Below are 20,725 nucleotides of genomic sequence, written 5' to 3'. Positions count from 1 at the left end.
GTTTAAGGCAAGAGGAGTGTCACTTTTACAACCAGAGTGGGTAATACAACGGAGTCCAGTATCGCAGGCTGGTGAGCCCAGCTCCTGGTACAAATAGCCAAAGAGACATGGTAATGAAATGAGAAAATCTGTATGTAAATGTTTTAGAAATTAGAGCAGCGTGGAAGGCAGTTCAGAACTTTCAGCTCCAACTGAAATGAAGAAGCTCAGAATATTTTCAGACAAGATGGATGTGTCCTTCATAAATTGTCAGGGAGGTACCAGAACCAGACCTATGATGGCAGAAGTAGTGAAAAGTATGACTTGAGTAGAAAAAAATGTGAAGTCAATCTTGGGTACCAGGTATTCCCCAGCTAGCACATAAGGTTGCCTTAGGCAGACCAGCTAGGCTAAGTAGGTAAAAGAGGCAAAAAGATCACTAGCCTGCTATCGCCACATGTTGGCTAATGTTTACTGACAGTTCATCAAGTTGTGAAACTAAATTTTGATAATATGCGAGTGTGCAAGCAAGTAGCCTGATTTTATATTTTGCAGTATCCTCCGTTTCACTTGTTGAACAACAGTGCATAGGATATTATATAGTGTTATAGTCATTTTCCAATAGTTTTTTATTTTTTGACCAGTATTCAATGCAGAGAGCATTCTACTGACCGATATCCAACCCAGAGAGCATTCTACTGACCGATATCCAACCCAGAGAGCATTCTTCTGACCGATATCCAACCCAGAGAGCATTCTGACCGATATCCAACCCAGAGAGCATTCTTCTGACCGATATCCAACCCAGAGAGCATTCTACTGACCGATATCCAACCCAGAGAGCATTCTACTGACCAATATCCAACCCAGAGAGCATTCTACTGACCGATATCCAACTGTCAGACGCCGTCCCCGCTGATTCCCTGTCAGACGGGGAACGGACGTCTGATCTCCCCGTTGGCTGCCGCGGACTTCTGGATAGCGGGCGCATGCGCCCTGGTCTCTGCTAGGCAACAGGACGCTGCTTCTGTTTCCGCTGCTGCCTCCGCTCTCCACCAATCACCTCTGCCTGGATTCTATTTAAACCTGCCTCTGGCGCCATTAGGGTGCCAGAGTAACAGGTTCACCACCAGTGTTCCTGGCTTCCACACTCCCTTGTTTTCCCCTGAGTATCCTGCTTCCTGTTTATCGTTGTGACCCGGCTTGGCGACCATCCTCTTTCTCTGTGTTACCCATTCTGTACTGTGACTTCGGCTTGGCGACTACTCTACTGGATTTCCCTTTTGTACCTATATACCTGATTGCTGTGACCCGGAACCGTCTGACCTCTCTACGCTACACTGGTAACTGGCTAATAGGACCGCGACCTGCGTGCTCTCTGCTGCGAAGTCCAAACCTCCTTGCGGGGGTCCCTGGTGAACACCAGGGGTACGTTAGACTCCGCACCTGTTTGACCAGTTGTGCTAATACCAGTTAGTGTAGTTATCTTCAGCCTTCATAGGCCTACAGCGTGACAGTTTACTCTGGCCATGACTGACGGTACCGGAGAACCCTCATCCCGAGACCTCCTCATCCATTTAGGAGTACGGGTAGAACACCAGGAGGCCAACCAAGCACAACTCTTGCAGTGTTTACAAGGAGTGATTTCCCGCTTGGATGCCCTGAGCACTTCCCAGGCAGTAGCTCCCGCTCCTGCTCCGGCCGCTGCACCACCAAGCGCAGTACTTGCTACCTCTAAAACACTACGGATTCCAACCCCAGAGAAATACGACGGTAATCCCAAAGGATGCCGTGGATACCTGAATCAGTGTTCCATCAAGTTTGAACTTTCACCTGAAAACTTCGCATCTGAGAGAGCTAAGGTAGCCTATATTATTTCCCTTCTGACGGGACAAGCCCTAGCTTGGGCCTCACCACTGTGGGAACGGAGAGATGGATCCCTCCTTCATTCTGATACTTTCATTGAGAACTTCCGGAGAGTATTTGATGAACCTGGTCGTGTGTCTTCGGCTGCATCCAGTTTGTTAGCTCTTCACCAAGGTTCCTTAACTGCAGGTCAATACGCTGTTCAGTTTCGTACCTTAGCCTCAGAATTAGGCTGGAATGATGAAGCTCTCTCCGCCACCTATTGGCAAGGCCTGTCAGGTCCTATCAAGGACGCACTGGCTTCGCAAGAGCTTCCGTCCAAGCTTGACGACTTGGTCTCTGTGTGTCAAGGTAGACATTCGCCTTCAAGAGCGTTCTCAGGAGAGGGTCCAAGGTCGTCGCACTGTACGTTTGGCTCCTCGTTTTCAATCCCCAGCTCTCCCGGCGGAAGAGCCGATGCAAATTGGACGCTTTCGCCTGTCACGGGATGAGAGGGAACGCAGGATCAAGAATCGTCTGTGTCTGTACTGTGGAGAATCCGGTCATCTGCTATCTTCTTGTCCCAAGAGGCCGGAAAACTTCACCGCCTAGGCAACACCAGGGAGGTTGTTCTAGGTTCTTGTCTCCATTCTCCCTCTCCTTCCAAAGATAACAGTTTTCTGATGCCTGTCACCCTCAAATTTTCGGACTCTTCTTTAAGTTGTTCTGCTTTTGTGGATTCCGGATCTGCAGGAAACTTCATCTCTACCACTCTGGTGTCGAAGCTTCACATACCCTGCACTCCATTGCCGCTACCTCTGGTTCTTACTGCAGTTGACGGTAACTGTGTCAGCAACGGTTCCATCACTGACACTACTGCTCCAGTTCAGTTGCTGGTAGGGGTTCTCCATCAAGAGTGGATTCAGTTTTTGGTTATCCCACAGTCCGTTAACTCCATCATTTTAGGGCTACCATGGCTCAGAAAACATTCACCACAATTCGATTGGGCTCACGCTCAAGTTACCTCCTGGGGTTCCTCATGCTTCAATCAATGTCTCTCGAAAATTCTTCCTCCCAACCAACTTCCTTGTCTCTCTCTGGACTCCCACCTCAAACTACCAGAGCCGTATTTAGATTTCATTGATGTGTTTAGCAAGACCGCTGCAGAGACTCTCCCTCCACATCGAGCATGGGATTGTCCCATTGAGCTAATTCCCGGCAAGACTATTCCCAAAGGTAGAGTCTATCCTCTGGCTCTCCCTGAGACGATGTCTTTATATATCTCAGACAACCTTCAAAAAGGATTTATCAGAAAGACTACCTTCGCCAGCAGGAGCTGGATTCTTTTTTGTAAAAAAAAAAAGACGGCTCATTAAGACCGTGCATAGACTACCGCCGTCTTAATGATATTACCATCAAGAACCGCTATCCGCTCCCATTGATCACAGAACTGTTTGACCGGTTTAGAGGAGCCAAAATCTTCTCTAAATTAGATCTCAGAGGGGCCTACAACTTGATCCGCATTCGAAAGGGCGACGAGTGGAAAACGGCATTTAACACCCGTGACGGTCACTATGAGTACTTAGTCATGCCGTTTGGACTTTGTAATGCCCCAGCAGTGTTTCAAGATTTTGTCAACGAGATCTTCAGGGATCTTCTGTATCAATTTGTGATTGTCTACCTGGACGATATTTTGATATTTTCATCTGACTTACATGTTCATCGTCTCCATGTCAAGACTGTTCTTTCTCGTCTCCGGAAACATTCCTTATATTGCAAACTGGAGAAATGCCTTTTTGAGCGTTCACAAGTTCCATTTTTAGGATACATAGTTTCAGGCACCGGCCTGCTGATGGATCCGCAGAAAGTGGAGGCCATTGTCAACTGGCCATTACCTATTGGTCTCAAAGCTACCCAATGCTTTATCGGCTTTGCCAATTATTACCGGCAGTTCATTAAAGGCTTTTCATCCATTATTTGTCCTATTACAGCTTTAACTCGAAAAGGTGCCTGCAGCAAACCTTGGCCTGTCGAAGCCATATTGGCTTTCAAGACTCTTAAGGAAGCATTTCTTTCGGCCCCTATACTTAAACAGCCTGACCAGGGGAGACCATTTTTTATTGAAGTGGACGCTTCTTCAGTCGGGATTGGAGCAATACTTTCCCAGAAATCTGCTTCAGGAACATTAGAGACTTGTGGATTCCTGTCTAAGAAATTCTCTAGTACTGAACTAAATTATGGAATCGGTGACAAGGAATTATTAGCCATCAAGATTGCCCTTGAGGAGTGGCGCCACTTACTAGAAGGTGCCTTACATCCCGTCACGGTCATGACAGATCATAAAAATCTCACTTATTTACAGGAGGCAATGTCTTAACCCCCGTCAAGCTCGCTGGTCTCTTTTCTTTGCCAGGTTTCAACTCATTCTTACCTTCCATCCCGGTTCCAAAAACTCCAAGGCCGATGCTCTCTCCAGGTCCTTTGATAATACTGGTATTCTCACTGGTTTAGACAACAAAATGATTCTAAATCCAATACAAACAGTTGCCATTACCAATTCTTCAGTGACCTCTCCCCCTCCAGGGCGTTCATTTGTGGAACCTTATCTCCGCTCTAAACTACTATCTTGGGCTCACGAGACCAAATTTGCCGGCCATGCCGGTTACAAGAGAACCAAAGAATACCTCTCCAGATATTATTGGTGGCCTAAACTGGCTTCAGATGTTCTAAAATTCATTTCTGCATGTTCAGTTTGTGCACGCCACAAGGTGCTAAGACAGAGTCCTCCTGGTCTTCTCCTTCCTCTGCCTATTCCGGATTCTCCCTGGACCAGCATTACTATGGACTTCATCACCGATCTCCCTTTGAGCAATGGCTACAATACCATCTGGGTCGTGGTAGACCGCTTTTCAAAAATGTCACACTTCACTCCTTGTAAAGGTCTCCCTTCAGCCCCTAAACTCGCAGATTTGTTTCTAAAGAACATCTTTCGTCTTTATGGATGTCCTCGAGAGATCATCTCTGACAGAGGAGTACAATTTGTCGCTAAGTTCTGGAGAGCTTTTTGTAAAAAGATTGGAATCAGTCTCAAATTTTCTTCCGGATATCACCCCCAAACTAACGGACAAACAGAACGAGTGAATCAAGACTTGGAATGTTTCCTACGGTGTTTTGCTTCTGATCATCAAACGACATGGAATGATCTTCTATATTGGGCCGAATTCGCCCACAACAATCTTCTACATTCCTCCTCTGGGCGTTCTCCATTTTTTATTATCTACGGCAGACATCCTACTCCTCCTCTCCTATCCGAAGCTCCCTCTTCTCTAGTACCAGCGGCTGATACTCTCATCCATGACTTCTCTCAAATCTGGTCTCAAACCAAAGAAGCACTGTCTACTTCAGTACAGAGACAAAAGAAAGCGGCTGATCTTCATAGAAGAGTTGCTCCAGTCCTGAGGGTAGGAGACCATGTTTGGTTGTCCACGCGCAACCTTCGACTTCAAGTCCCATCCATGAAATTGGCTCCTAAGTTTATTGGTCCCTTTTCCATAGCACAAGTCATCAATCCTGTTTCCTTCAAACTTGCATTACCTCCGTCTCTTAGAATCCACATTTCATATTTCATTGCTGAAACCGCTGATTCTCAATGAATTCTTCAGAGAACCTGCTCCTCCTCCACCTATTAAAACATCTTTAGGGGATGAATTCGAGATCGAGAGGATTCTGAAGAGACGTTTCTTCCAGCGCAAACCTCAGTATCTAGTACACTGGAGAGGTTACGGTCCGGAGGAGAGATCATGGGTCTCGGAAGCCGACCTTCATGCTCCTCGTCTCCTTGCAAAATTTCTGAGGAAAGGCAATCCTCTGAGAGGGAGGAGGGGAGGGGGTACTGTCAGACGCCATCCCCGCTGATTCCCTGTCAGACGGGGAACGGACGTCTGATCTCCCCGTCGGCTGCCGCGGACTTCCGGATAGCGGGCGCATGCGCCCTGGTCTCTGTCCCGTTGCTAGGCAACGGGACGCTGCTTCTGTTTCCGCTGCCGCCTCCGCTCTCCACCAATCACCTCTGCCTGGATTCTATTTAAACCTGCCTCTGGCGCCATTAGGGTGCCAGAGTAACAGGTTCACCACCAGTGTTCCTGGCTTCCACACTCCCTTGTTTTTCCCTGAGTATCCTGCTTCCTGTTTATCGTTGTGACCCGGCTTGGCGACCATCCTCTTTCTCTGTGTGACCCATTCTGTACTGTGACTTCGGCTTGGCGACTACTCTACTGGATTTCCCTTTTGTACCTATATACCTGATTGCTGTGACCCGGAACCGTCTGACCTCTCTACGCTACACTGGTAACTGGCTAATAGGACCGCGACCTGCGTGCTCTCTGCTGCGAAGTCCAAACCTCCTTGCGGGGGTCCCTGGTGAACACCAGGGGTACGTTAGACTCCGCACCTGTTTGACCAGTTGTGCTAATACCAGTTAGTGTCTAGTTATCTTCAGCCTTCATAGGCCTGCAGCGTGATACCAACCCAGAGAGCATTCTACTGGCCGATAGCCAACACAGAGAGCATTCTACTGACCGATATCCAACCTAGAAAGCATTCTACTGACCGATGGCCAACCCAGAGTGCATTCTACTAACCGATATCCAACCCAGAGAGCATTCTACTGACCAATGGCCAGCTCAGACAACATTCTACTGAACGATGGCCAACCCAGACAACATTCTACTGTTCAATCTACAATGCAGAAAGCGTTATACTGACTAATATACATTGTAGAGTATATTCTAGTTACTGATATGCAACCTCAAGAGCATTGTAGTAACTGATGTAGAACACAAAGAATTTTATAGTGGCCAATATACATTGCAAGGAGTATTCTAGTGATATAAAAAACAGTGCTAGTAGTGACAATTATAAAAATAACCTGGATCCCCTAGGCCTTTTTTGCCTCAGAACCCTAGGCTTCTGGTGAAGACAATCTAGAACCAAATAGTTTACTTACCTATCCTTTGGTCTTTATAACACGCTTCTCTGCCTGTGCCAGTAAGCTGTCACACCCACTAAACATTTGCCGACTTTCAATGGAAGATAGCAGTAAGACTGCTGGGACTTCCTGTCATTTTGGTAAGTGGCTGGTGATACCCACCAATTAGGGAGCTGTCTAGTCCGTGTAATATTTCCTCCTATTATTACACTATGTAATATGTTATATACTATTACACTGAGTAATGTGTTGCCTTGTATTATTAAAATGTGTATATCTATAATATAAATGTCTAGTGGCGTGTGTTAGTCTGTGTGTGTGTGTCTGTGTGTGAAAAAAACCAACAACCAAGCTGCAGCGCCACCTGCTGGGCGAAGTTATACACTGACCTACTAAATTCTTAGTGTGTGTGGAAAAAACAACTCAGAAAGGGCTGAAATTTGGTATACTAAGATGTTTTTAATTTGTTAATTTAATTTGTTAATTGTTAAAAGTGTTTATAAAGATTTTAAAAAAATATATATATATTTCTTGAAGGAGAAGTGACAGTTGGGAGTGGTTGGTGGTTGCCGGGGGTGACAGTGGGGAGTGGTTGGTGGTTGCCGGGGGTGACAGTTGGGAGTGGTTGGTGGTTGCCGGGGGTGACAGTGGGGAGTGGTTGGTGGTTGCCGGGGGTGACAGAGCGAGAGGAGTGTGATACTCAGGACCGCTGAGAGAGATCCCTGTGTCTGGATAGACATCTGGATAGATGTGGCGATGAAGATGAAGGATGAGGTGATGGAGAAGAATTATGAGGTGTTACATGTGGACAAAACCATGTTAAAAAAGGGCGCTTACGTCAGGAAGTAACGCTCTTCCCCTGAGGAGGTCTGGGCTAGCCCCAAATACATGACAAGAACCTTTTTAACACCTTAAGTAGCTTGATTTGACTAGAATGCATGAGTATCATGCACGGGTTAACTTGTGTGTGTGTGTGTATATATATATATATATATATATATATATATATATATATATATATATATATATATATATACATATACTATAGTGAAGCACTTACATAATCAACAAAAAATAGAACTGTGAAGAACAGAATGCAGAGCAACAATACACCTTAAAGGATAAGGAAGTCTTCTATATTGTAATGTCACATGTATAATGCTGATAACACACTAGTCACGCTATTTTGTTGGAACACGGTAAAGAGTCTAGAATCCTTAGCGTCTTTTTTGCTTCCAAATCTACAGATTCAGTCATCAATCTTGTAGTCCAACATATCATTAAAATCCATAGTGCGCATTATGTAATCAGGCCAGCCGACACTAATACGGTCATAGATGGGAACAGTCTGCAGGTGCCTATAAGAAAGTCGGTCTCTAACATACATAAAGGATAACAGCATAAAATGAGGTGCAAAAAAATAGTTACTCTGAACCTATGAATGGGGTTCCATTTCATATGAAACCAATTAAAGTTTTTCTCAGCTTGATCATCCTTGTTCTACAGAAGTTGCTGGAGTCTTCATTAACCACTTTTATGAGTTTCATGTGTCATCTAACATGCTTCATCAGGAAGATAAGATTCTGAGATGCGTGCAGCTAGGATTCAGCAGCTAGAATAAGGAAGAGTCCCGTTACCATTAATTGGATGAATAGAAATTCAGCGCTCAAATCAGATGTTAGTTAATGTTCTGCATGTAATGTGTCTGGCAATGTGTTTAGTACATACAATCATGTATATAATGCATAAACAAGTTAATACAGATTATATGGCTGTAAATATGGTTACAACAGATCAGAAAATAGACAGACATAATAAACTAGTCCTAAACATATATGATGGTATGGGGGAGGGGGGTTCTTAAGTAGTCCACTACCATCCGAGTGGGAGGAATCCCTGATCCAGTTCCAAGCACTGGTTCAAAATCAAATCGGAATAAAGAAAGTTAAAGAGACCAAAAGTATCACAAAATGGAATATCGCTTATCATAGATATATAATTCAATGATTATTTGCATAACCTACAAGACCAAGTGAAGGTGCCAATTATGAATGGTCATATACCTGGTTTAAGGATCCATTAAATATTAGGGATGTGTTCCAATGTAACAGAAAGCTTCAAAAATCACCAGATTGTCCGGACCAGGCTCAGGAAGGACTCAAGTGAGCGACCAGCATCATGAATCAGTGCGTCATGTGCATAGTTAAAGGCCATCAGTCGTGTCACGATTGGGTTTATTAAACTGCAGCTGGTGGAGAAGGAAGTGAGCATCCGGTGCGCCAGAGGATATCAAAGTGGGTAGTTAGTATTTTTGTGTTTCTTGGTATAGAATTTACCCATGATTGGCACCGATGTGGAATAGAACATGTGCAAAAATAGTGAGTGATTCATGCAGGGCCTAGAAGGACTCTACTGTTCAAGTTGTCTTAAATACTACAATGCTAAGGACAATTGGGAATCGCCCTTAGCACATGGTGGTTTCAAAGTGAAAGGTATACTGGCTTGTCCCCTATGGCTACTTTGTCGGGGAAGGAGGGGGTGTTGGCGGAGGCAGGCTTAATGACATCATCACACCAACACATGATGGCATAATTAAGCCCCACCTCTTCACCCACTGCCTATATAATATAATGAAGAGTCACAGGATGGGGGTGAGGGCACAAATAGCTCTCCCATCCTGGCACACAATTAGGAAGGATAGTGAATTGGCACAGAGGATGTGCTACTAGTATAAGTTCTGGTGCTTTCATCACTAGGTCAGTGTTACACTGAATTACATTCATTGATGGTGTCCATGCATTCACTGTATTATGGATACAACCTGTGATAACTGTAATGAGAGTAACAGAATGTAATATGAGTGAAGGTGTGTCCAATATCTTATTGTATTAAGACCACCAGATAATAACACCCTAGCCTACAGAAAGCGTTAAGAATTTTAGAGAAATGGGGATGATTTTGCCCAGATGGACCCTGATCCTGGCTTCAATAGACTCAGAGGTACCCTCAATTAACGCAGTAGGTTGTCTAGTCTACCTCTATTTTACCTACACATTTTATTCAAGACCGTGCAAAAAAAAATGTCTTTATCATTTTCAAGTGCAGATTTTATTATGAAACCTTAGGTGTATAATGCAGCTTCATGTTGTTTTGGAAAGGTGATCTGATGCCAAAGGTATTTATTGGTGTTGTTTAAAAAATAAAAAAATATCCACATTTACTTTTGGTTCTTTCTTCAATGTCAATTAAAAAACACAACTCTTTATTTGGCCAATATGATGAGTGGATTGTTTGTCCTATGACAGGAGGTGTGATGGGACATCCTGGACACTCTGGGGTATTTTCAATTAGCTTGGTGGTCCGCGATTACGCACTGGAACGGATTACGCACTGGAACGGATTACGCACTGGAACGGATTACGCACTGGAACGGATTACGCACTGGAACGGATTACGCACTGGAACGGATTACGCACTGGAACCGTTGGCAACAATACTACGCTGTACCACAATAAAGCAGATTTTAAAAAGGTAGTTGGGAGACTTCCATCCTCCCCTTATATCTGCTGGACCAGGACACCTGGACCATTTATATTTATTTATTTATTTGGGCACCTATAGTAAAAGGGTTTTATCTTCCCTCTGTATAATGTGTCCTATAATCAGTCCTATGAGCTACAGGTGGATTTGTAGAAGGGGGAGGGGCCACGTACAGTGACCACGCCTCCAAAGTTCAAACTCCCAACTGGGAGGGAAGGGAATGTGCCTGGTGTTCCCATGGTGACAGGAGGCTGTAGTGGTCAACATTCGAGGGGGTAAGTCACGTGGTGCGGGTCGGGTTGTCTCATTGGTGACGGAAGGCTGTAGGGATAGCAGGAGGGTAAGTCACGTGGTGGGGTCTCCTTGGTGACGGGAGGCCGCGGGGACAGCGGGCGTCAGGCGATGCGGTCTCCATGGTGACAGAAGGTTGCAGTGGTGGAGAACCGCGTTATCTGCTCGGCACAGAGACTGAGTGATCGGCCCGGAGACCGCCATTTTGTTGTAGTCGTCCTAGAGCGAGGCAATGGCACACCTTCACCAAAATGACGTCACACCCCGCGTATTCTCCACCAATCACCTATCTGATCATTCTGTAATGTAGACCAGAGCGTGACTCAGTCAGTGGTTTCCTTCAACAAAATGGCAGACCTGAAGGAAGTGTTCCTATGCACAGCAGAAACTACATTACCCATGATGCTCTGTGCTTACTGATCCTGACTTCCTAATACATAGTAGTGTTATGAGGTAGGTTTGCTGTGTAATGTTCAGCCTTAGTCAGTGATCTGTATATAGTGATCTGTATATAGTGATGGGTGTACAGCAGTGGATCCCAAACTTTATTAGCTCGAGGCACTCTTAGGGTCTCCATAATTTTTTCAAGGCACCCCTAAGCTAACATAATTACCAAGTAGTCCCCCGCCTTGCTTACCACCAGCTCTGGCCGCAGCACCTCAGGGAGGTCCCTCAGCACCCAGTTAGTGAACCACTGGTGTATAGTGATCTTTGTACAGTAATCTTTGTATACAATGATCTGTATATAGTGATGTGTGTATATAGCATACTTGCCCACACTCCCGGAATGTTCGGGAGACTCCAAGGAGAGAGGCAATTCTCCTGCATCCTGCCCACTTCCTGAATTGCATCATTTTTGCCCACCCCCTGCAACAAAATATCACTTTTGTTGTGGGGTTGGGGCCAATATATAACATTCTCATATATATATATATATATATATATATATATATATATATATATATATATATATATATATATATTCCCCTTGTTGTTGATTAGGTAAATTTAGTTTGTTCCTTTGTATGTCTCTACTGGAAATCTTAAGTGCAATATTTCTTAGCGCGTATTGTGTATAGTAAGGAAAGGCTCTGTGTGTAGATAGTGGAAAAGTTCTACGATCTACTATCTCTGCACTATGCTCCCTGTACTTTATTTTTAAAATACTGAGTGGAAGTTCTGGTGTATAGGTTAATTAACAGTTTAAGTTGAGAGATCTTACAACAGAAGAGATGCTGCAAGAAATCAGCACAAATTACCAAAACTGAGATAGTACACAGGGCCTAAAATAATACTTACATGACATAAATGACAGGCGGGTCCGTCCGTCGCCGCTTTAAGCCAAGTCGCGCTTGATGATGACGTCATTTTCTACAGTCGGCAAGAGAGCGAGTCGTGGTATGAAGTAATCTGTATTTTGGTAAGTAGTGTTTTTGGCAGGTCGGTGTACTATTGAATCGGACTCCTCATGTCGTTGTCTTCTCTGTCGGGGTAGTCAGTACCGTGAAATTGACTACCACCGGAACTTATGTGCCAGTTGCGTTCGGACATGGATCAAGTCCCTAGTGGTCGTTTGTGTAGAAAAAAAATTGCAGCACTGTTACTACATTTTATGGCCGCTTATAAAATCTCATTCCTCTCTGTAAATGAAACAAAGTTAGCAGTGACCTAAGTTTCTTTTAGGCTTAGATTTCAAAGGAACATTTATCCCAGTATTGGCCAGTCAATGGAGGGTCATTATTACTGGTATATCCTAATTACCACAGACACTTCATAAACTCAGAAAACAGGAAGTTTTAAGATTACTTCAGTTCATTAAGATTCTTTTCTTTTACTATTACTTACAGACCTCACCTCTGGGTCAACTACAACAACCTGGACAAGAGCCTGTTCTCTGAGACTTCAGGATGGACAAAGATAGGAGTCACATGACAGAGAGAATATTAAATCTCACCCTGGAGATCATCTACCTGTTGACTGGAGAGGTGAGTGTTATGACTCTTAGTGCATTCACGAAGCAGCAACGGAAGTATAAAGCAAAATGTCTTTATTCAGGCAAATACATAAACAAGGATAACTCAAATCCACGGATAAGAACAGGTTCCAAATAGTGACTGTACAGTTCAATGGCAGGAACAGGTAATATAAGTTACCCCAGTCCAGGAGGCAGGAGGCTGTCCAGGGAAGCAGACAGAGTCCAGGGATCAAGCAGAGATCAGGTTAACAGAATCTAAATAGCCAGGCAGAGATCAGGGTCACAAGCGAATAAGCAAAGTCCAGAAGTCAAGCCGAAGGTTAGGGCAACAGGCAAACGAGTATGGTCCAGGAATCAAGCCGAGGTTCACAACAGAAGATCAAGCAGCAATGGAGCAAACACAGGAACGGGGGAAACGAGCAGCAGCCAGGAGTAAACGGATGAACTGCACAGAGCACAGCTTGAGGCAGGTATTTGAAGCAGTGCGACAGGTGCAGTTTTAATTAGGCATCAGATAAGGAGATTAACTCCTTCAGGCATGTTGAAGAGTTCAGGAACAGAACAGCAGCACCTCTGGTGGTATGAGGTACTGCTGCTAGATACAAAGTATAGGCAGAGTCATAACAGTGAGGGATCCTATAAATGTCACAGTGACATTACGCTTATCTCTATTAATAAACTGTAGAGGTGAGGGATTTTGGGAATGTGAACGTAACACTCTTATATGTAGTAGATGTTAACTCTTTCAATATACAGAATTGTGTAATTGACCCAAAGAAGTTCGGTGAGCGTTGGACTCCCAACAGCCATCCCTGTGTGTCAGGAGGACTGAGCAGGACCCAGAGCCCCATCACGGAGCCTCCACCTCACTCACTGATACATGAGAGAAACAATGACCAGAGGATTCTAGAACTCACCAACAAGATCATTCAGCTGCTGACTGGAGAGGTGACGGCAGGGAATGGGACATTATACAGTAACACCAGGGGATGTGTCTGGGTGATGACTGTATCATTGTGTGTGTCAGGTTCCTATAAGGTGTCAGGATGTCACTGTCTATTTCTCCATGGAGGAGTGGGAGTATTTAGAGGGACACAAGGGTCTGTACAAGGACGTGATAATGGAAAATCACCAGCCCCTGACATCACTGGGTAAGAGGAGACTTCTATTTATTGTAATGTAGAGAGCAGTTTTGAGGACCACCTAGATAAACACATCATAATCACATATATACAATATATATTCAGTCACTGTGTGTTTCCTACAGATGGACCCAGTAAAAGAAATACCCCAGAGAGATGTCCCCGTCCTCTTTCTTTACAGGAAAATCACAATATCTCACAGGACTATCAGGTAGATGAAATTAAGGGTCCAACCAACCACCAAAATATCAAAGTGATTCTATGTGTAATAAAGCTGTGTGGGTCTTACACACTGATATTCTTAGTAATCTCACTTTATATTTTTTGTGGATATTTAGGGAGACCTGACCAATGTTAAAGTAGAAGATATAGAGGGAGAAGAAGAGACGTATGTGAGGGGTGATCAGCAGTATAAGGAGGAGGAAATCCCTACAGATATCAGCACAGGTGAGTAATACACACTAAATACAGAGTCACATATTCTCCATGTTAAGTCACTACAACAATCTCTTATTCTACACCCTCCTCTGTCAGTACAAGCTAATGAGATAAAAGTATCTGCCTGACGGGGGAGTCAGGAGCCTTTAGCCCCTATTAGATTTCTGCTCTCTCCCTGACAAAAGGTGTTTTTAATTGTTCATAGTCAGGAGTTCAGTAGGAGATGGCCCGACTACTAAAGGCCAAATATAATGTAACATATTGTGTCGTGAACCATGCTTGTAAATAAACAGAATATAAGTTTAAGGCTTTTCATAAGCATTTAACATTTTTCGAAAAAAAACCAACAACTTTTCATTTAGAGAGGAAACAACAAGAAAAAACAATAAACAATGAAACAAAAACACAAGGTGTTCCCTGTAAAATTTAATTATAAGAGAAGGGAAGGAGAGGGACCAGAAGGAGTAGGAGGGGGTGAGAGGAGGGGGGTATGACAGACACTTAGTAACATAATAACTCTTTATTATTTATTCGTGATTGTGTTACTCTTGAGGTCTGCACATAAATCAAATTAATAGCTCTATAGTACCCCTATTAATTAACAACTAATAATTATAATAATTAGACACTAATGGTCACATACAGTAGCAATGAAAGTGTTATTATTGTTGGAATATGCATGTCACTTTAAAGCTTGTCCGAAACGAAGAATTAATGCATTATTGGTCGATGCTCAGCAGGATTTTCTCCATCATAATTTCTTCCAAAAATCTGTTTTACAATTATACTTACCTGTTAACATGCCAAGCTGTATCATATATGATCGTTATTTTTACCGATCTTAAATATAACATGAACTGGTTGACTTGTGGAGGCATTGTTATATGGCCAAATGATTAGAATAGGAATGCAATATAAGTTTCGTTCTAATATTATTTACGATCGTAATAGAATTACAAGATGTTTATTCACACAGCGGTTGCTATGACTACTATGGACCAACAGAAAGTCCTCTAAAAAGATTGAATGTTTAAGCACCCGCGGATTGGTACAAGAGTCTAAAGCTAAACACGTATAGGAATATGATTGGGTGTTCACTCCATGTGATATTAAAACAGTAACAGAATAAGGATTGGCCACGTATTCTATCAATCAAACTACCTCCGCCTGATTGGAGTAAATCTCCAAAGGCTAATTACCGTTGTCCCATACTGACAGTATATAAGAGCTGTCAGATTAGTTCTCGTTCAGCCACGACTAAGCACACACAGCGAAGCGCGCGTCGGCGTTTCGCTGGATGCCTCTACTAGCCAATTTATATTTAGACTGAAATTTAGCAATTTGCAGATCCCAAGTCAGTTGGAGCTTTCGCCAGGCAGTTAGCAAGACACTTATCTACAAATATACGGCAGTTGCCGATAATAGACCTGCTAGGAGATTTAGGGCTAGATTTACTAAGCTGTGGGTTTGAGAAAGTGGGGATGTTGCCTGTGGCAACCAATCAGATTCTAGCTGTCATTTTGTAGAAGGTACCAAATAAATGTAACCTAGAATCTGATTGGTTGCTATAGGCAACATCCCCACTTTTTCAAACCCGCAGCTTAGTAAATCTAGCCCTTAGACTTGTCTCTTTGGAATGAATCCACTACCAGATGTGGTTTTGGAGCTATTTGAAGCACAATTTATATAGACTTGAGATATCAAGCATAGGATAAGTCTATCTTCTCATGATAGTCATTTATGGAGCTTAGAGGCGCATCCAGCGAATTTTAATAGCACACATTGTTTTAGATACAAACCATTTTATTTTATATTTTGCTGATATACTCAGTTAATACAAGTTAAGTTTTATCTGGTTCTATTCTCCTTTATGGAGATTTGAGAGCAATAGTGCACCTATTTCAGTCCTTCTTTTTTTTTGCTTGTATAATATGCGGGAACAGGAGCTTGGGTACTTTTAAATTTAGCTGCAGAAACTTCTTCCCCTCTTTACCCAGGAATTTAAGGTTGTTTTTTTTAAGTGTCCCAACTGTTTGGAAGATCAAAACTCAAACCTCTGGTGATGTGTGACAATTTAAAGAACTTAAACCGCCCTGGTTCTGATTTTAATGAAAATGAAATGAGTGACAAAGATTTCCGTGACCTGTTTGAAAAGCCAAGTGGGGCCGGGTTTCGAAAATACGCGAACCTAAACATTGGGGGAGAGGGGCATGAAGGAAATCATCATTAAAATTATTACCTTTAACAGCTCCATCGCTGGTTCTCACAATTTGTCTGGTGTCACAAACCCCTGCGTACCAGCTTTGTGAGGTTACGTACAGCCACACACAATGGAGGTAGGGGATTTCCCGACATTAACCATAATAACGATACCCACTTGGCCCACGGGGGATAGATCTGGAATCCGCCGCTTGCAAGGTGTCTTTCTTATGCTCAACGTTGGGGAAGTCAGCGAGTGACAGACCTGGAACTATGAAAACTCAACCCGTTATTTCTTTTACTTCCAACATTTGGGAATACTGCAGATTGCATTTTAAGACTATCACAATACCCTCTCCCATAGCGCCTCTCTGGGCTAAGCCTGCTTTCTCACCAGGACAATGCCACTCGCGTTTTTAGTCCTGACACATGGGAGGCAGAAAGTTGATTAGAGATGTACTTGAGTCTGCTCATTGTATTTCACTGGCGATCCTTAAAGAAAAATTTGATTTTCTGTCAATCAACCCTTTTGTGTACCTTTTTAGGTAAAACATGTTGAATCCCTCTCAAAACCTGACATTACGAGAGAGTTGACCCCTTTTGGAATCTGTTTGTGTAAGAGACCCCCTTCAGAGAGGAATTACTTCCTACTTGTACAACCTACTTGTCGCCTCTAAGCAGACCAATAACCCTCCCCACGAACTTAAGTGGGAAGCTGATTTGTGCAGGCCACCAGATGAGGACAATTGATAAACAATCAGAGAACGGGTCTCAAATACCTCTATCTCCTCTCTTGTGAAAGAAAACCCTTATAAAATCTATTTAGGTGGTATCTTGTGCCAGCTTGGTTGAAAACAATATACAGGACCACATCTGACCTATGTTGGCGGGGATGTGGCGAACGGGGATCATTCCTCCACATCTGGTGGTCTTGCTCCAAAATTGCTTATGTTCTGGGATGATGTGACTGCTTTAATTAGTGAAGTTACACAGATTCAAATTACTAAATGTCCCTGGTCCTTCCTTTTGGGTTCTCCACTGGAGCCTCTTGATAAATATACAGAGAAGGTGTCCACACATATCATAAATGCAGCCAGATACCTAGTGCCCAAGAACTGGAGAAAAAAAGACACCCCCCCCACCCCTATCTAGACAGCACCTCATCAATAAAATATGGTCCCTGGCATTGATGTAAAAAATTTCGGCATACCTAAACAGCCTCGGAACACTTCATCCCTCTTCCTGTAACCTGTCTAAGTCGAAACTATATGCCGCCGGCAGTCCTATGACTTGTCTCAGTCTTCTCCTCTCCCTAATGTCCCTTTCTCTCCTTCCCTTCCCCATTACAATACAGAAAATAGACCTCACACTCTGATTTATCATTCAATAGTTTGGCAATTAATATGTCAATACAGTTCTTACCGCCTAATTGTGTACTTATTTGCCTTCGTTTTTGTGTACATTCTTCTGTGTTAAAGTTGGGGTGCTACAGCGCCCGCTCCATACTTATGTACAGTTACCTATTTTGGCTTATATGGGCTTTCTATACTGTTTGTATACATTGTGTGCTGGTACCCTTTAAATAAAGTTATTCCATTTTTATTTTGTTTACCTTTAGCTTGTCATGGAAGGCAAGGGGGCGTATTAGCCTAGGGTGGCCTCAACCCTTAATCAGGCCCTGGTTAGGTGACAAACTCTATAAAGAAATAAAATTCTTATACCAAGAAAGACAGCGCTGGTAAATATGTGAAGGTGGATAAATATCCCTTTCTGATGTCGCCAAAAATAATGTTGGCAAAAAATCCCTTTGTGAGAAAGTAAAGTAGAATTATTGGCCCGTACAGAGCCCTGACCTCAACCCCATGGAACACCTTTGGGATGAACTGGAAGAGATTGCGAGCCAGAACTTCTCCTCCAACATCAGTGCCTGACTTCATAAATGCTCTACAGAATGAATGGGCACAAGTTCCCACAGAAACACTCCAACATCTTGTGGAACGTCCTCCAAGAAGAGTGGAAGCTGTTATCACTGCAAAAGGGGTCTAACTCCATATTAAAGTATATGTATTTGAATACAATGTTATTACAGTTCCTGTTGGTGTAATGGTCAAGCATCTGAATACTTTTGTTCAGATAGTGTATCACAGGCTTTCTTTAACTTCAAATTGGGCCATTTTGAGGCAAAGCTTTATGCACCTCATTGTGTTAAAAAAAGAACATTTGACATCTTTTCTGGTGGAAGCATTACATACTTATAGGTTTATTTTATTTCTTGCAGATGGACACAACAATAATAGCTCAGAGGGACATCAATTTTTTTCTCCAATTTGTGAAATGAAAGATAACAACATCACACCAGCTTCTCCAGGAGACAACCCCATTACTCCAAATACACATCCAGTACTTCACAGTGCAAATATGTCATCTGGTCCTTCTAACCATGAACAACCTGAATCGGATATGGTTAAGCATAGTGCAGCTTATAGAAGGGATAAACAATGTCCATGTCCTGAGTGTGGTAAATGTTTTACCCAGAGAACAGCTCTTATTAGACATCAGAGAGTCCACACAGGTGAGAAGCCATTTACATGTTCTCAGTGTGGTAAATGCTTTACTCGAAAATCAAATCTTATCATACATCAGAGAACTCACACAGGTGAGAAGCCATTTCCCTGTACTGAATGTGGGAAATGTTTTACACGTAAATCCATTCTTATTGAACATCAGATTATTCACACAGATGATAAGCCATATCCATGTTCTCTTTGTGGGAAATGTTTTAAACAGCGGTCAGTTCTTGTTAATCATCAGAAAATTCACAGAAGTGAGAAGCCATTTTCATGTTATGAGTGTGGTAAATGTTTTAAGCATAATGCAGCTCTCGTTAGACATCAGACAAATCACAGAGGTGAGAAGCCATTTTCTTGTGCCCAGTGTGGGAAATCTTATACACGTAAATCCGTTCTTAAGGAACATCAGAGAATTCATTCAGATGAAAAGCCCTTTCCATGCCCTGTATGTGGGAAATGTTTTATACATAAGTCAATTCTTGTTAAACATTTGAAAATCCACACAGGTGAGAAGCCATTTTCATGTTACGAGTGTGGTAAATGTTTTACCCAGAATGCATCTCTTATTATACATCAGAGAAACCACACAGGTCAGAAGCCATTTTTATGTTCCCACTGTGGTAAATCTTTTACACGTAATTCCATTCTTATTGAACATCAGAGAATTCATACAGATGAAAAGCCCTTTCCATGCCCTGTATGTGGGAAATGTTTTACACAGAGGTCAATTCTTGTTAAACATCAGAAAATTCACACAGGTGAGAGGCCATTTTCATGTTCTGACTGTGGAAAAACTTTTACACACAAATCAAATCTTGTTAGACATCAGATAATGCACTCACATTAACACAGATGGAAGTCAGTGTTTTGTGTGTTATTAAGTGGAACACAAAAAAAAATCTTTAAACATCCAACAGATTGTAAGCTTGCAAGAAGCGTCCCTCTTCTCCGTCTGTATTACCCAGCATTGTTTTATTACTGTGTTTGTTCCCAATTGTAAAGCGCTACGGACTATGCTGGTCCTATATAAATAAACGATGATGATGATAAAATATTCTCCGCTGATACGGGCTCATTATTACACCGCTTGCAAAATAAGGTTGTAGGTGCTATAATGGAAGAAAAGGAGTTTTACATAGATTAAGGGAGAAATGTTTCAAGCTGCATATTTTTTGGCGGCTGTGAAACTGCTGCACATTACCAGATTTCCATCTCCAAACTTGCTGGGTGTGTTATCCAGCGGTTTGCGGGTCAATCCTTAAACCGCTGGCGATGTGTGGAAAATGCAAAACACCTAAACTACCCTGCTTCTAATAGGCACGTTTAGCTTTCGAATTATGGGGAAACATTATTTATTAAGGGTGCAAAATGAATTTATAATGAAACTAAAGAAGCAGTATTATTGCCCACTTAATTTCATTATAAAATATTATTGCACCCTTAATTTCATTATAAATTAATTTTGACCCCCTCAATAATTAATGCTTGCCCCATAATTAATAAGCTAATGGTGGCTCCTCTTATGTTATGAATGGAAAGATGGCTCAAACAGAAGCAGGTCTAATTTTCTGGCGTTTTATCCAGCAGTTTACAGCCCCGCCGCTTAATACTCATACATTGTATTTTTATCATTTGTAACATGCCATTTTTGAAGACACCATTTTTGCCAGTGATATTCCATCAGTACGCCGATTCATGCGTTTTTTAGAACTGCCAAAAAAATGTATGGAAAACGTAGATTTTCACATATCGCTCCTTG

The 20,725-nt window shown here is 42.7% G+C and overlaps 1 protein-coding gene and 1 long non-coding RNA gene across 2 annotated transcripts in view; one reads left to right on the top strand and one right to left on the bottom strand.

The window, feature by feature from the left end:
• LOC142160629 (uncharacterized) overlaps positions 1-20,020 on the top strand; it is a 30,749-nt gene extending 10,729 nt beyond the window's left edge. The window contains exons 6-11 of the mRNA XM_075215492.1: positions 12,549-12,627; positions 13,374-13,565; positions 13,645-13,768; positions 13,885-13,970; positions 14,098-14,206; positions 18,675-20,020. Of these exons, the coding sequence (XP_075071593.1) occupies positions 12,549-12,627; positions 13,374-13,565; positions 13,645-13,768; positions 13,885-13,970; positions 14,098-14,206; positions 18,675-19,813 (1,729 nt within the window). The 3' untranslated portion in view covers positions 19,814-20,020. The remainder of the gene's footprint in view (positions 1-12,548; positions 12,628-13,373; positions 13,566-13,644; positions 13,769-13,884; positions 13,971-14,097; positions 14,207-18,674) is intronic.
• Positions 8,055-10,975, bottom strand: LOC142160062 (uncharacterized). The gene is made up of 3 exons (XR_012693044.1): positions 10,304-10,975; positions 8,875-10,218; positions 8,055-8,423 (listed from the first exon to the last, which is right to left on the bottom strand). It is a non-coding gene; the product is annotated as an uncharacterized LOC142160062 (long non-coding RNA).
• Positions 20,021-20,725: the final 705 nt, after the last annotated feature.

The sequence above is a fragment of the Mixophyes fleayi genome, chromosome 6 (assembly GCF_038048845.1).
Source record: "Mixophyes fleayi isolate aMixFle1 chromosome 6, aMixFle1.hap1, whole genome shotgun sequence".
NCBI lineage: Eukaryota > Metazoa > Chordata > Amphibia > Anura > Limnodynastidae > Mixophyes > Mixophyes fleayi.
This window is presented reverse-complemented; position numbering and strand designations above follow the sequence as displayed.